The sequence below is a fragment of the Mytilus galloprovincialis genome, chromosome 11 (genome assembly GCF_965363235.1).
Source record: "Mytilus galloprovincialis chromosome 11, xbMytGall1.hap1.1, whole genome shotgun sequence".
Lineage (NCBI taxonomy): Eukaryota > Metazoa > Mollusca > Bivalvia > Mytilida > Mytilidae > Mytilus > Mytilus galloprovincialis.
The window spans coordinates 42,754,917-42,768,659 of NC_134848.1; the positions used below are offsets into that span (position 1 = coordinate 42,754,917).

Sequence of the window (13,743 nt, forward strand, 5' to 3'; positions counted from 1 at the left end):
ACAATAAAAATAAAGAATTGTGATAATGGTTTAAATGTAAACCATATGATCCAATAACATGTATGGTCAGCTCGTACTGGACCATACGCGTATACTCATACGGTCCGACCGCACGCGTATGGTCGGACCGTACGAGTATACGTATACGGTCCGGACCGTACTCTCCAAATACTCATATGGTCTGGGACATATATATGGCAAATTTGTAAATGTAAAACGTACATTTATTGATCATAATTTCCAATTATATTTATTTTTTTATATTTTGGCAGTGGCTAATTTGCCGGTGAAACAGTAATTATAATCTGATTAAAATATCTCGATTAAAAGCGAGCTATAAATAGCATAATTCAAAAGTAATGGCTATTTTGCCCGATGTCGGCGCTGGCAATACTATCAATACTGTGAATTTGTTATTTTACCGGTTCTTTGTGAAGTTTAAAACGATATATCAGTCATAATGAAGATTGGAATATGTCATAATGTGAAAAATACTAAAAAAAAAATAACTTAAGGAGCTGTTTATTTAATTTGATAAATGATAAATGATTATGCAATGTAACAATATCAATCATATAGCTTCAAACTCATAAATATTTAATGAAAATACCAAATTTGCCTTTGCAATTAGGAAACCATCATTTAACTAGAAAAAAGGGGGGTCATGGATTTTTTCTTAACTTTTTTTTTCTTCTGATTTCCAAATTGATGAAACAAAATATTCAGTTCGAATACAGGACAAAAAATATTCTGAATCAAGATTCCTCCCATAACTAGCTTATAGTGTTAGATTTAAACAAAATAATTTGATTGATATCGTTGAAAAATTAAATAAAATTGTTTCCACTTTGCGCGAAAAAAAATCGGACTCAAGAAAAAAGGATGACTCTCCTTGAAGTTAATTGTTGCTCCCTGACAGTCTAAGGTTCATTTTTAAATTATATAAAATATCACTATGCAAATTTTATCAATGTCAATTTTTGTAGAGTCTTACATGAAGAACTACCCCTCAGCAAGGACATCAGATAATTGAAGAATTGATAGGGGGAACCTTTAAACATGCACCCTTAAAACCAGGCGGAACACGCTATAAGGTAAGAATACCCTATTTCCCCCGTATTGTGCAACCTATCTTGGATTATTTCCCAAAATTATTATTGTTTGTATTCTATGTTAGATATTTTTTTTTAATTCAGTAAGAAATTGTTATTATAGATATGTATTTGTAACTAGCATTGTGAAGATCAAGATACTCTTTTGGGGCAATAAAGGGTAACATTGAATTTAACTGAATATATAATTATGTGGTTTATGTGTTTTACAAGGAGATTTGGAAAGCCACGTCTTACACACAGCTACACCTAGTATTTATTTGCAATAATGTTAGACCTAGAATAATTACAATTTAACTTTTTCTACAAATAAGTTTTGTATTGTCATTGCAGGAACCAATTGATAAGAGGGTAATTGCAGCAGATCCGGAAATACCACTATCAGGGACCCAGGAGAACATTTAAAATTTAAAATAAACAAAGTTAACGATCAATTCTTCACTTTTTGATACACAGGCATTATTTCCTTTTTATATATTTTTTTATAACTTTCATGGGAGGGGATTTAGCTAGCCAGATATTATATTCAGAACGTGAACATGCTAAATGAGATTGATTGATTGTTGGTTGCTTAACGTTCAGTGGCAAATATTTCATGCATGTTCAGGACGAGAATAAATTAACAATAAATACAATAGGTAGGTCTTATTATGATAGAGCTCATTTGGAATGATGGTCGGGGAAATTTTGACTGCCACTGGAAAATGAGGGTATATTGGATACAGACAGAAATTTTGTCTTGCAACAGGCCACCTACGGACCCCTCAAAGGGTTGTTGCAAGGGTTCATAACGTGCAAAGAGCGTAGCACTCTCTTTACACGAGACATCGGATTTAACGTCCCCATTCTGACCGGACGTGACTGCGAACTTGATACATCCCGCACAGCCAAACGGACGCCCCACTTCGGCAAGCGTTTTGCTGCCGGTCGGGAGAAGAAAAAACCAAGTGACCATATTTCTATTCCCCAGTCACCCTTGGGGTTGCTAAATGAGAATGTATACTACGATGAAATAAATTGAATATAAAAAAAGATGTGGTATGATTGCCAATGAGACTCTCCACAAGAGACCATACGACACAGAAATTAACTATAGAGGTCACTGTACGGTCTTCAACAATGGGCAAATCCCATATCTTATAGGCAGCAATTAAAGACGGGTTAAAAGAGACCGGGGCAACATCCCTCTTATAGAGTAACATAAATAATAAATGCATATTAATTTTACAAGCACTAACTATCAAGAACTGCATACGAATAGGCAGCGACTCAGCTATGGATGGCCCTATGATTCATTTCTGTTATATCACAACTGAAACAGTAATTCGATTGAAGCTACACAAAAAAAGATGACCATGCAGAATATACGAATTCCTTCAGAGAATAACACCAACATATATCATCTAGAGTCCAAAACACAGTTGATACTATGTGTGTATATATATATATATATATATATATATATGATCATTTTTGGGCCAATTATATAGCATAATATAAAAGTGCAAGTATATTACCTCGACATAACGTGATATAAACGTTATTGTAATGTCAGGAATAACGTTGTAGAAACGTAATTTTACGTCACCACAACGTTGATGTATGACGTTGTGACAACATCGACATAACGTGATATAAACGTTGTAATGTCAGGAATAACGTTGTAGAAACGTAATTTTACGTCACCACAACGTTCATGTACGACGTTGTAACAACGTCAAGAAAACCATACACTTTTACGTAAATACAACGTAATAACCTGACGTCAATGCGACGAAAACATGACGTTGTCACGACGTAATTATAACGTAACATTGTTAGCTGGGCTGTCAGTTGCGATTTGTTATGTAATAAATTCATACAAGATATACTAACAAAATGGAATTACTTTTATAAGTGTGTGATTTTATGTGTTGACGAATAAACTGCTTTTTATCGAATAACAGAGAAACAATTTCCCTGTAGTATTTTTGTTTCAAGACATGGATCGGTACTGCAGCGGTTGTACTTGGAGAGTATGATGGTTATATCAACACTCTAGCCCTAAAGAGGCTAAGGGAAAGAATAAAGGACCACAAATTGCATACAATATTTACAAAATCTATTCCTGAGGTAGAAGAGCCTTATTATTGTGAAAGTTCCAAGTGTTGCAACAAGTAACTGTCCCAAGTCAGGAGCCTCTGGCCTTTGTTAGTCTGTTATTATTTTTAATTAGTTAGTTTCTTGTGTACAATTTGGAGTTTAGTATGGCGTTCATTATCACTGAACTAGTAAATATATTTGTTAAGGGGCCAGCTGAAGGACGCCTCCGGGTGCGGGAATTTTTCGCTGCATTGAAGACCTGTTGATGACCTTCTGCTGTTGTCTGTTCTATGGTCGGGTTGTTGTCTCTTTGATACATTCCCAATTTCCATTCTCAATTTTACTGTGAATCATCGAAGTTAAGATATGTTCTTTATGGTCATGTTATTACAGGGGACTTCAATCTCGTCCAGGAAAGAGAGATTAAAAACTTTTTGAAAAAAGGACCAAAATATCGTTCTCCATCAAAAATATATTTGAAACAGTGTCGTCAAGTCACCAAAAATGCTCTTTCCTCATTTTGTAAAAAAGTGGTGTAAACGGGGAAAAAAATAATACAAAATCTCTTGATTCTTATTTAAATAAATGTATGAATGTGGTAGATAATAGAATATCACATTTTGAAAGCATCATTTAAAGCCTTCTTCTCAAATGAGAAAGGTAAATATGCTAGATAAACTAACTGGAGGTGTGATATCATCAGATGATTTAAGTCGTGAATTTTCTCTTCGATAATATTTATGTTCATAACATACATTAAAAGCATCATCAATACTAGTCAGATTTATATAGAGAAGGCATGATTGGATGGATTATGTGACTTGCAATTGAAAAAAAATAATTTGTGAATCAAAATCTATAAAATCATTGATAAAAGTATAGTAGTTATTTGGGCACTTATATTGAGGAAATTAACAATAATGATCGAATTATGATGTTATCAACATATCGAAATAAAGAACTTAAGTATTTGTTTGTAAGACCATGTCTCCGTTTTTAAGCTTATGAATGGAAAGATTTCTAGGTTACAAGATGAGGCTACTTTGATTTTTTTTTTTTAATTTTATAAAATGTAGGATGCTAGAAAATGAAAAGCGTATAGAACATGTAGCCTATGCCAGTACATAGAATTAGTAGATTTTTTTTTTAAATTTACTGCACTTGATTTTCAAATTTAAGGGATCAAAAAATGGTATTATCAGATATGTTTACTTTCGCATCTAGCATGATTACGAACTGATTTTGAAAAATGTTAACACGTTATAGATTTGAAGAAGGTATGAGAAGAAAATGTTAAGAAAAAAAACCAATATCAGTGGCGTTGTGCTTTCTTATTTATGCATTTATTTTTGGAACACTACTTGTTTGACTTTAGAAAGATAAGGATATAAAGTATACCACATATTTACATTTGTAAAGTGTTCATTTTGTAAACAATCAGAGGAAAAATTACCTTAGAAATAGGTATTTAGACTTCAAATTTTTCAATCGCTGTTTTATGCCATTATTTTCTTCTTGTTGGTTTCACAACACACTAACACATTATTGCCAAATCTTTTTCAAACTTTTATATTGCTTAAAATATAAGCTACTATTTTTTTGTCGTTACAGCAATCCAACGTCATAAGTTATTAGAAAAACGACATTTATTCGTTCATTGATTACAGTATAGTTAAACTTTAAGAGGCTTGTTTTAAGAAAGTCTGTGATGCGGTATTGTTTCTCATCAATTTTCTTGGTCTGTCGTTTGGTTATGCTTTGTATTTTTATGCCCCATCTACGATAGTAGAGGTGCAGTATGTTTTCTGGTCTGTGCGTCCGTTCGTTCGTTCGTTCGTCCGTCCGTCTGTCCCGCTTCAGGTTAAAGTTTTTGGTCAAGGTAGTTTTTGATGAAGTTGAAGTCCAATGGACTTCAAACTTAGTATATATGTTGCCTATGATATGATCTTTCTAATTTTAAAACCAAAGTTGAGTTTTTTTCCAATTTCATGGTCCACTGAACATAGAAAATGATAATGCGAGTGGGGCATTCGTGTACAAAGTACACATTCTTGTTTATAAATATTCACGGAATTGTATGAAGATTCAGTTTTCAGGGCTAAATTTTGTCAATATTCTGTATTTTACTGATAGATGGACTTGTTTAGTATATATATAAGTGGTTTCCTTGATTTATATAAACTCATCATTGTTCCTCTCTTATACATTAATACAGTAGCCATTTCTTATTAAATCAGACCATCAAAGGAAAAAGAGCAGCTACATGTATATATAGGTTGAAATCACGGAGAAAAACCGAAGAAGCCTATCTTCCTTAACTCTTCAACGCTGCATACATTCAAAGTCAATGAGTTGTAACATTGTTATCATTGGCGTTATTGACTAATTCGACCTATTGCTAGTGGATAAATATTCGGAATATCGGGAGCTTGAATGAACTGGGAATTACTAATATTTTTTTTGCCATATTGCCACTGTTTGTTCGCCTACACCCTACACGCTAGAAAAGTAATAACTACCTCTGTAGTATACATTTGCCCTTACTTACCGATTCTCTCGTACTTTCTTCTTCACTGCTGTCAATATCCTAGCAAAATTTAAAAAAAAAATTATAATTTGTTCATTATAACAGCAAATGTAACATCATAATTTATCATATACAGACATTTATCATTAACTGATTACAGAATAGAAGTAGTGGAAGAAGGTGATTTCAAGCTATTGTCTATTATCTGATAAGGTATGGTTTATTATCAATTTTCTAGTCTTGTTATGTTATTATTTACCTACTCGTTGCTAGGGTAGATTGTTTTGCAATTAAGATGGCATCAGAGCAAGTTATACGACTGTTACAGTCCATATATTTCACCTGTGTTTTAAATAGAGTTATTTGTTGTGTGGATGAGTGAGCATGCATTGAACTTAACTTCCGTAGAAAAAGAAGATGTTGCTTCTTATCATATTTATACTGTTCTTTGTGTTTTGTTGTGTAATTAATATAGGACATACTAATCTCGACTTACATTCTAGGATACATGTATACGACGCTACATTGGGGAGAATAAAATGGCATTACTGTTATAGGTGTGTGTTTTTATGTGTTGACAAATAAACTGCTGACATGAATTACGTTTTATTGAATAACAGAGAAACAAGAAATTTCCCTGTTGTATTTCTTTTATTTTCAAAAAAATGGAACGGTACTTGTGGTTGTACTTGGAGTGTATAACGGTTAAATCAATGCTCTAGCTCCTCATCAAACTGACATGATAAATTTGATTCATGAAAACTTCTTTTGATTTTGAACGAAATTTGTGAGCAAATAAGGTTTCCAGTAAGCGATTAGGTATATGTGAAGCTATAAAAAAATAGTTTTTAGCTATCAATTTAAAAAAAACTTAATCATTGAAACATTCATCCTGTATTTTTGTCCATCTGATGAGTTAAGCCTTTTTCAACCGATTTTTACAGTTTGTTCTTATATTACTGTCCCAGGGAGGGTTGGGATCCCGCTAACATGTGTAACCCCGCTACACTATGTATGTATTTGTCTGTCCCAAGTCAGGAGCATGTAATTCAGTGGTTGTTGTTTGTTTATGTGTTACATATTTGTTTTTCGTTCATTTTTTGTACATAAATAAGGCCGTTAGTTTTTTCGTTTGAATTGTTTTACCTTGTCATTTCGGGGCCTTATATAGCTGACTATGCGGTATGGGCTTTGCTTATTGTTGCAGACCGTTGAGAGTTGTCTCATTGGCAATCATACAACATCTCCTTTTTTATATATCTTATTTAAAAAAAATTATATATCATGTACTGTGAAAGTACTTTTATTCGTGGGGTACCAATTTTTGTGGTTTTCATGAATGACTTTATCCACGAGTTTAAGTGTCCAACGAAATAAAAATACCATTGTCCAAATCAAGACATGGAAAGATCCCCATCGGTAGGTTTGACCACTGATATGATCTAGAGAATATATTGAATAACGCCAAATCTGAGAATACTTTAATAGCAGTATAACAGAACAAAAACCGCAGGCAGGATTATACCCATTTAATCTTTAATAACCTAAACTGTACAACTTTTGATCCTTTAATTCTCATAAAAAATATTTTTGATCGATGAAAGTCAGATTTCTGGTATTGATATTCTAGTATGATAAAGTGTTCATTTTATATCCTCATAGTTCTCGTACATATGGAAAATAACAATGTCATGCTGGGCTTGATTTTGATAAGGATTATTTGACAATTCAAGATACGTTTATATCATTTGTTTATGTTACTATTTTCAATAGGTGACATGTTTATGGCCTAATTAACACCTTTGATTGTCTTTAATCTGTTGAACACTTTATCATGGGCTAATAAGTGTTATCACTACGATTTACACCGTGACGGGTCAATGTTTACTTTGCAATTTCCTTCAATCCAGACTATTTGTAACCTTCGTTTCTAAACGCTTTGATTTTTCAATTTTTATGTTTTAGAAAACTAAAATCTACGAATTAAAAAACCCACGAACATGTAAATATTGATCAATCAACGAAAATTGATACCAACGAATTAAAGTACTTTCACAGAAAATATAACTTGAAGATGAAGGTGGATGGATGGTCAAAACTATACTATGAACAATATATGACTTTTACATTAAATGCATATATCAATAACAGTATTATTATAAAAGTTGTATTTAGAAAGACGCAGGTTGACGTTGACATTAAAACAAATTTAGTTCTGATTTTCGATTAATATTTTCGTTTGAGTAGTCTCTCAATTTTGATGTATTCAATAATGATAATGAACGAAGTATGGGCTATTTCTGTATGCAAAATTCCTTAATTTGATATTTATTTCAGCTTTAAAATGTGATCATATAATTATAAGCAACAATAAACTCATACAAGATATAAGGATCAACATTTTTGTAATTGCCTCAGACGCGAGTTTAATCAACAAGAAGACTCATTAGTGACGCTAGAATATAAAAAAAAAGATACGAAGTACGAAGTAGAAAGTATTAAGGACCCATGTTTTGAAAGTTTTGCCAAATACAGCTAAGGTAATCTATTCAAAATGTGGAAAAACTTGGTATTTCAAAAATAGTTTTGTAAACAGCTAATTTATAATTATGACCATATCAATGATAATTCATGTCAACACGGAAGTGCTGACATCTGGGCTGGTGATTCCGTCGGGGAAAACAAACACCAGCAGTAGTGGCATCGTCGCAGTGGTTGTAAATAAACTTATCATAAATACCAGGATATACATTTTGTATTTGTGTCAGACTTGCGCTTATTCTACAAAAGACGCATCAGTAACCCTCGGATAAAAAAGTTAGAAAGGACAAACAATGTACGAAATTCAAGAGCATTGGCGACCAAAAAATCCTAACAATTATGCAAAATACAGATAAGGTCATCTATTATTGAGGTACAAAAGCCATATTATTGTAAAATTTATAATGTTTGTAAATAGTTCAAAGTGCTTATGAATTAAAATTATTGTTCTGTCTTATCTTTCTTTAAAAACAACATTTAAAGCATCATCAATACTAGTCAGATTTAATAGATAAGGTAAATTTAGATCCATGATATGGCTTGAAATTGAAATAAAATGATTTGTGAATTCAAATCCGTAAAATTATTGATAAAAGTAGAGGAGTAGTAATCCGGGCACTTATATTCCGAACATAACAATTGTGATATAATAATAATGTTATCAACATGAAAAATTAACAACTTTAGAACTTGTTGGTAGGACCGTGGTTTAGTTTTGAAAATATTGAATGCAAAGATTTCAAGTTCACACAATGAGTTTATTTCGATTGTTTTCTTTAGATAGCATAAAATGCAGGATATTAGAAAAGGAAAAGCGAATATAACTTTGCGAGTAATGATAACTGGTAGATAGTGGATTTTCAAATTTGAGGGATTAAAACCTGGTATTATCAGATATGTGTACCTTCGCCTCTAGCTTGTTTACGAACTGACATTGAGAAATGTTTAAAGTTATAGATATAAGATGGTATGCAAAGAAAATGACAAAAAAAAAATAACATCATAGGCGTTGTGCTTTTTTATTTATGCATTTATTTAATGTAAAACTACTTGTTTACTTTGGAAATATTGGGAGATTAAGTATTCACCTATTTACATTTAGTAGTGGCCGCTCGGTAATCAATCAAAGGGCAAATTACTGAAAATATCAACTGTAAGCATCCTAGATATCAAGATAAAAAGCGAAGTAGTCGCACATCGCATACAAAACAAACATTACAAATCAACACAGCACCACTGCACAAAGTCAGAACATTGTAGTCATCGGATCTTCATGTATTCACTGGTGATCAAGTGTTTTAGATAAAATTGTAAAATATTTGAAATATAGTTATAGAGACAGCAAGTTTGTCAATGGCTATTTTATGCTATGGTTTCCTTGTTGATTGCCCTACACACTAAAAAAGTATTGGCAAATAAGGATCTTTCTCATACTTTTATATGTCTTATAATATACGCTACGTGTTACCTTTTCTATACTGTCAAATTTTCTCTTCGTCGCCCCAGGCTACAAAAATAAGAAGACAACTGATATGTGTTTATCGTTACAATAATCCAACATCATAAGGTATTAGAAAAACGACATTCATTCGTTTATTGATTACAGTATAGTTAAAGTCTAAGAACTGGTTTTACGAAACTCTGTTATACGGTATTGTTTATAATGTATTTTCTTGGTTTGTTCTTTTGTTATGTGTTTCAGATTCTGGTGATCTCTTTGATTTATTCAAACTAATCATAGATACTAGGATTAAAATTTTGTATTTGCGTCCGACAACTGTTTCGTCTACACAAAAAATCATCAGTGACGCTTGAATTCTAATAATATATTAACAAGGCCAAATAAAGAACAAAGTTAAAAGCATTGAGTGCCAAAAAAGTCCTAAAAGTTATGTCAAATACAGCCTAGGTAATCTATTCAGGAGATAGAAAAAACCTTTATAGTATTTTAAAAATCCAAAGTGGCAAACATTTAATTTATAAGTATGACCATTTCATTGATAATACATGTAATTACAGACGTACTGACTACTAGGCTGGTGGTATATTCGGGGCAAAAAAATCCACAGTGGCTTCGACCCATTGGTTACAAATAAACTCATCATAGATACCAGGATTAAAATTTTGTATTTGTGTCAGTGGTGCGTTTCGTCTTCAAAAAGACTAATCAGTGACGCTCGATTCCAAAAAAATAATAATATCAAAATGGTCAAATAAAGTACGAAGTTGAAGAATACTCAGGATTAAAAATTTCTAAAAGCTTTATTTTCGAAAGATTGTCTTGCAATACGCATATCAAGGGCGGTACTCATGTGACATAATAGGCCAAATATTTCGTCTTTGGTTTTTGCTATATTGTTATTTTGTTTTTAAAAGGGTTATATGTGGTAATGATGAGTGCATATTAAGAGTATCTTAAAAACTCGGGTAGAAGAAGGACAGTTGTTATTTACAATCAAGTTCTAATTTCGTTGATCATTCATTACATACAAGATATTAAATATACTATGCTCGACTTGTATTGTAGCATGCCTGTGTAAGGAAACATATAGATGTGGGAAAAAGTGTTTTTTCTTTAATAAGTGTGTTTTTCTGTATTCTTGTATTAACTGCTGACATGAGTTAAGTTTGATTGCTGAACGGCGGTGAATCATACACAAAGGTTTATGACAACATGTGTTGTAACTATTATTAATTTCCTTGTTTTATGTTATAACCTAATGAGATATATACTTGGTAGCTTGTGTTAATCTATTATGCTTTCGAACCGTTGAAAAGTAAGAAATCAACAGAGATAGCCATGAAACTGATTTACCCCATATATTTTTTTTATTTTTTTTTCTACATCGTTTCTTTCATTTGTGGAAGTGATGAGTGAGCATGCATTTTCGATACCAGACTCATTGCATGCATTGGTAGGGTTATGCCCCTATTAAAATTAACCGGTGTTGGTTGGCCACCAAAACTCAGAAACTGTAAGTCGTAGACACCTAGGATCTTCATCATTCATCATCAATTCATGTGACTTTGAAAAATACCTAAAGGTCAAATGTGTATGTTGACCTTGACCTTTGACCTAACACCTTGTTAACAGAACATCTCAGCACCCTTAATACTTTCAGAAGTGTTGTATAGTGGAAAATGTTTGGTCATTAATGCGCAACTTTGTTACATTTTGAACGAAGAGATTTGACCTTTCTGTAAGGGGCATAACCCCTGATTTAGGTTTCTGAAAAGACAAAATCAGCTTTTACTATATAACCAAAGGTCCTAGACCCACGGGGTCTTCAACAATGACATTGGGGACTAATGACCTTGACAAAGGTCACAAGGTCAAAGGTCAAGGTGATGTCCCAGATAGCGAATTATGTGTTTTTGACCTATTTTAAGGATTTTTAGTGTGTTTTCAATGTTTTTAAGGTTGACCTTGACCTTTGACCTTTCAACTTTTTAGTCGATATCTCAAAAACTGTTAATCTTACAGAAATAGTAAACAGTGAAAAATGTTTAAGTGACAGAGGCATAACTTTTTTACATTTTGACCGAAAGGATTTGACATATTCTTAAGGGGCATAACGGTTGCTGAAAAGGTAACATTAGCTCTAACTCTTGAACGAAAATTTCTATACCCATGGGGTCTTTTACAATGACATTGTGGACCAATGACCTTCGCAAAGGTCACAAGGTCAAAAGTCAAGGTCATGTCCTCAAAAGCTAATTTATTGTTTTTTGTCATATTTTAACGGTTGTCTGTGTGTTTGAGAGCTTTTCAATGCATTCTTCCACTATTGGAACATGTATTTTACATTTTGAAAAAGAAAGACCTCTCAATTGTTCAAGAACAATTGACATTTTAATTAAGGTATTTCCTTTTTCTTTAAGGAAAGACCTTACTGTATTTCTTCTGATTATTATTAAGGTCTTTCCTTTTTCTATATGGAAAGACCTTACTGTATTTCTTCTGATTATTATTAAGGTGTTTCCTTTTTCAAAGGGAAAGACCTTACTGTATTTCTTCTGATTATTATTATTATTAGGTCTTTCCACCTTTCCGTGGAAAGACCTATTGTATTTGTTCTGATTATTATTATTATTATTATTATTATTATTTTTTTTTTTTTTTCTTCCGCCTAAATTTTATTCTTGCGCAGTATTGATGTTTCAAAAGATGTCGCTTAGATATTTGGAATATGATGTCGTATAGTTTATACGCTTTAAAAAATTACAACTGCGTCACAAAATACTTTACGTTGTAAGAGTTATCTTCCCAAATACTGTTTTTCTTGTGGCCACTACTCCTTCGCAACCGTAAAAGATTACGACAAATTTATTTTACCAAATTGCTCGTTACTACTTCAGGATTAGGATATTCATTTGGACCGAAGTTATCCGGAGACTCCATATGAGAGTTATTTCCCCTTATGCATTTGATATAAGTGATATGCGTTTCTAACTGGTAAACCATCAGTGATATAGGCCTAGGGTCTTTGGATTAAAGTTCCTTGTTTCAAAAAAATGAAAATAAGGTCAAGGTCAAAGGTCAAGGTCATATTCTAAATTTTGATTTTGGCTTATTTTCTCTATTTTCAACAACCGTGAAAGATATTGACAAATAATTTTAACTAAATTGTGAGTTGCGACATGTTGTAACTTATAAATTTTGGTTGGAAGGGTGCGTAAACAATAAATGAGAGTTTTCGCCCATCTTATATTTAAAATCATGCCTAAAGTGATATAACTCATTAACCATACATATTACAGACCTAGGATCTTTTTATTTGAGGTCCTTGGTTGGTGACCTTGAAATTGAGGTCAAGGTCAAAGGTTAATAGGACGTTCTGGATTTTGACCTTTGCTTTAAATTCATATTTATACATTATAAAGTCATAGGAACTGACATTTTAGATTGATTTTTAATATTTTGAAAAAAAAATAGATCTCGACTTGTGGAAAGACCTTCAATTGTTCTCTGAACAATTGGTTTTTAATTATTATTATTTTTTTTTTTTTTCTTCCGCCAACTTTTTTTTCCTTCGCTGTTTTTTTGTTTCACAAGATATCTCTTAGATATAAGGTAAATGATATCGAACAGTTAATACGCTTCTGAAACTGACACCGCGTAACAAAAAACTTTACCTTGTAAGAGTTATCTCCCAGAACACTGTTTTTCTTGTGGCCACTACTCCTTCGCAACCGTATATGAAACCGACAAATTCTTTTTTCCAAATTGCTCGTTATATCCTTAGGATGTTCTGTTTCATTTCAACCGAAGCTATCCGGAGACTCCATATGAGAGTTATCCCCCCTTTTATATATGATATCAGTGATATTCATTTCTAACTGGTAAACTATAAGTGATAGAGACCTAGGGTCTTTTGATTTAAGAACCTTGGTCCAAAAAAATGAAAATTAGGTCAAGGTCAAAGGTCAAGGTCAAATTCTAAATTTTGATTTTGGCTTATTTTCACTTATTCTCATTAA

The 13,743-nt window shown here is 32.4% G+C and overlaps 1 protein-coding gene across 1 annotated transcript in view; it reads right to left on the minus strand.

Moving 5' to 3' along the window:
• The window catches only part of LOC143050756 (uncharacterized), a 67,547-nt gene that overhangs the window by 11,542 nt on the left and 42,262 nt on the right, over nt 1–13,743 (minus strand). Inside the window, exons 11-12 of the mRNA XM_076223875.1 lie at nt 9,731–9,769; nt 5,743–5,781 (exon numbers count right to left, since the gene is read on the minus strand). Coding sequence (XP_076079990.1) covers nt 5,743–5,781; nt 9,731–9,769 — 78 coding nt within the window. The remainder of the gene's footprint in view (nt 1–5,742; nt 5,782–9,730; nt 9,770–13,743) is intronic.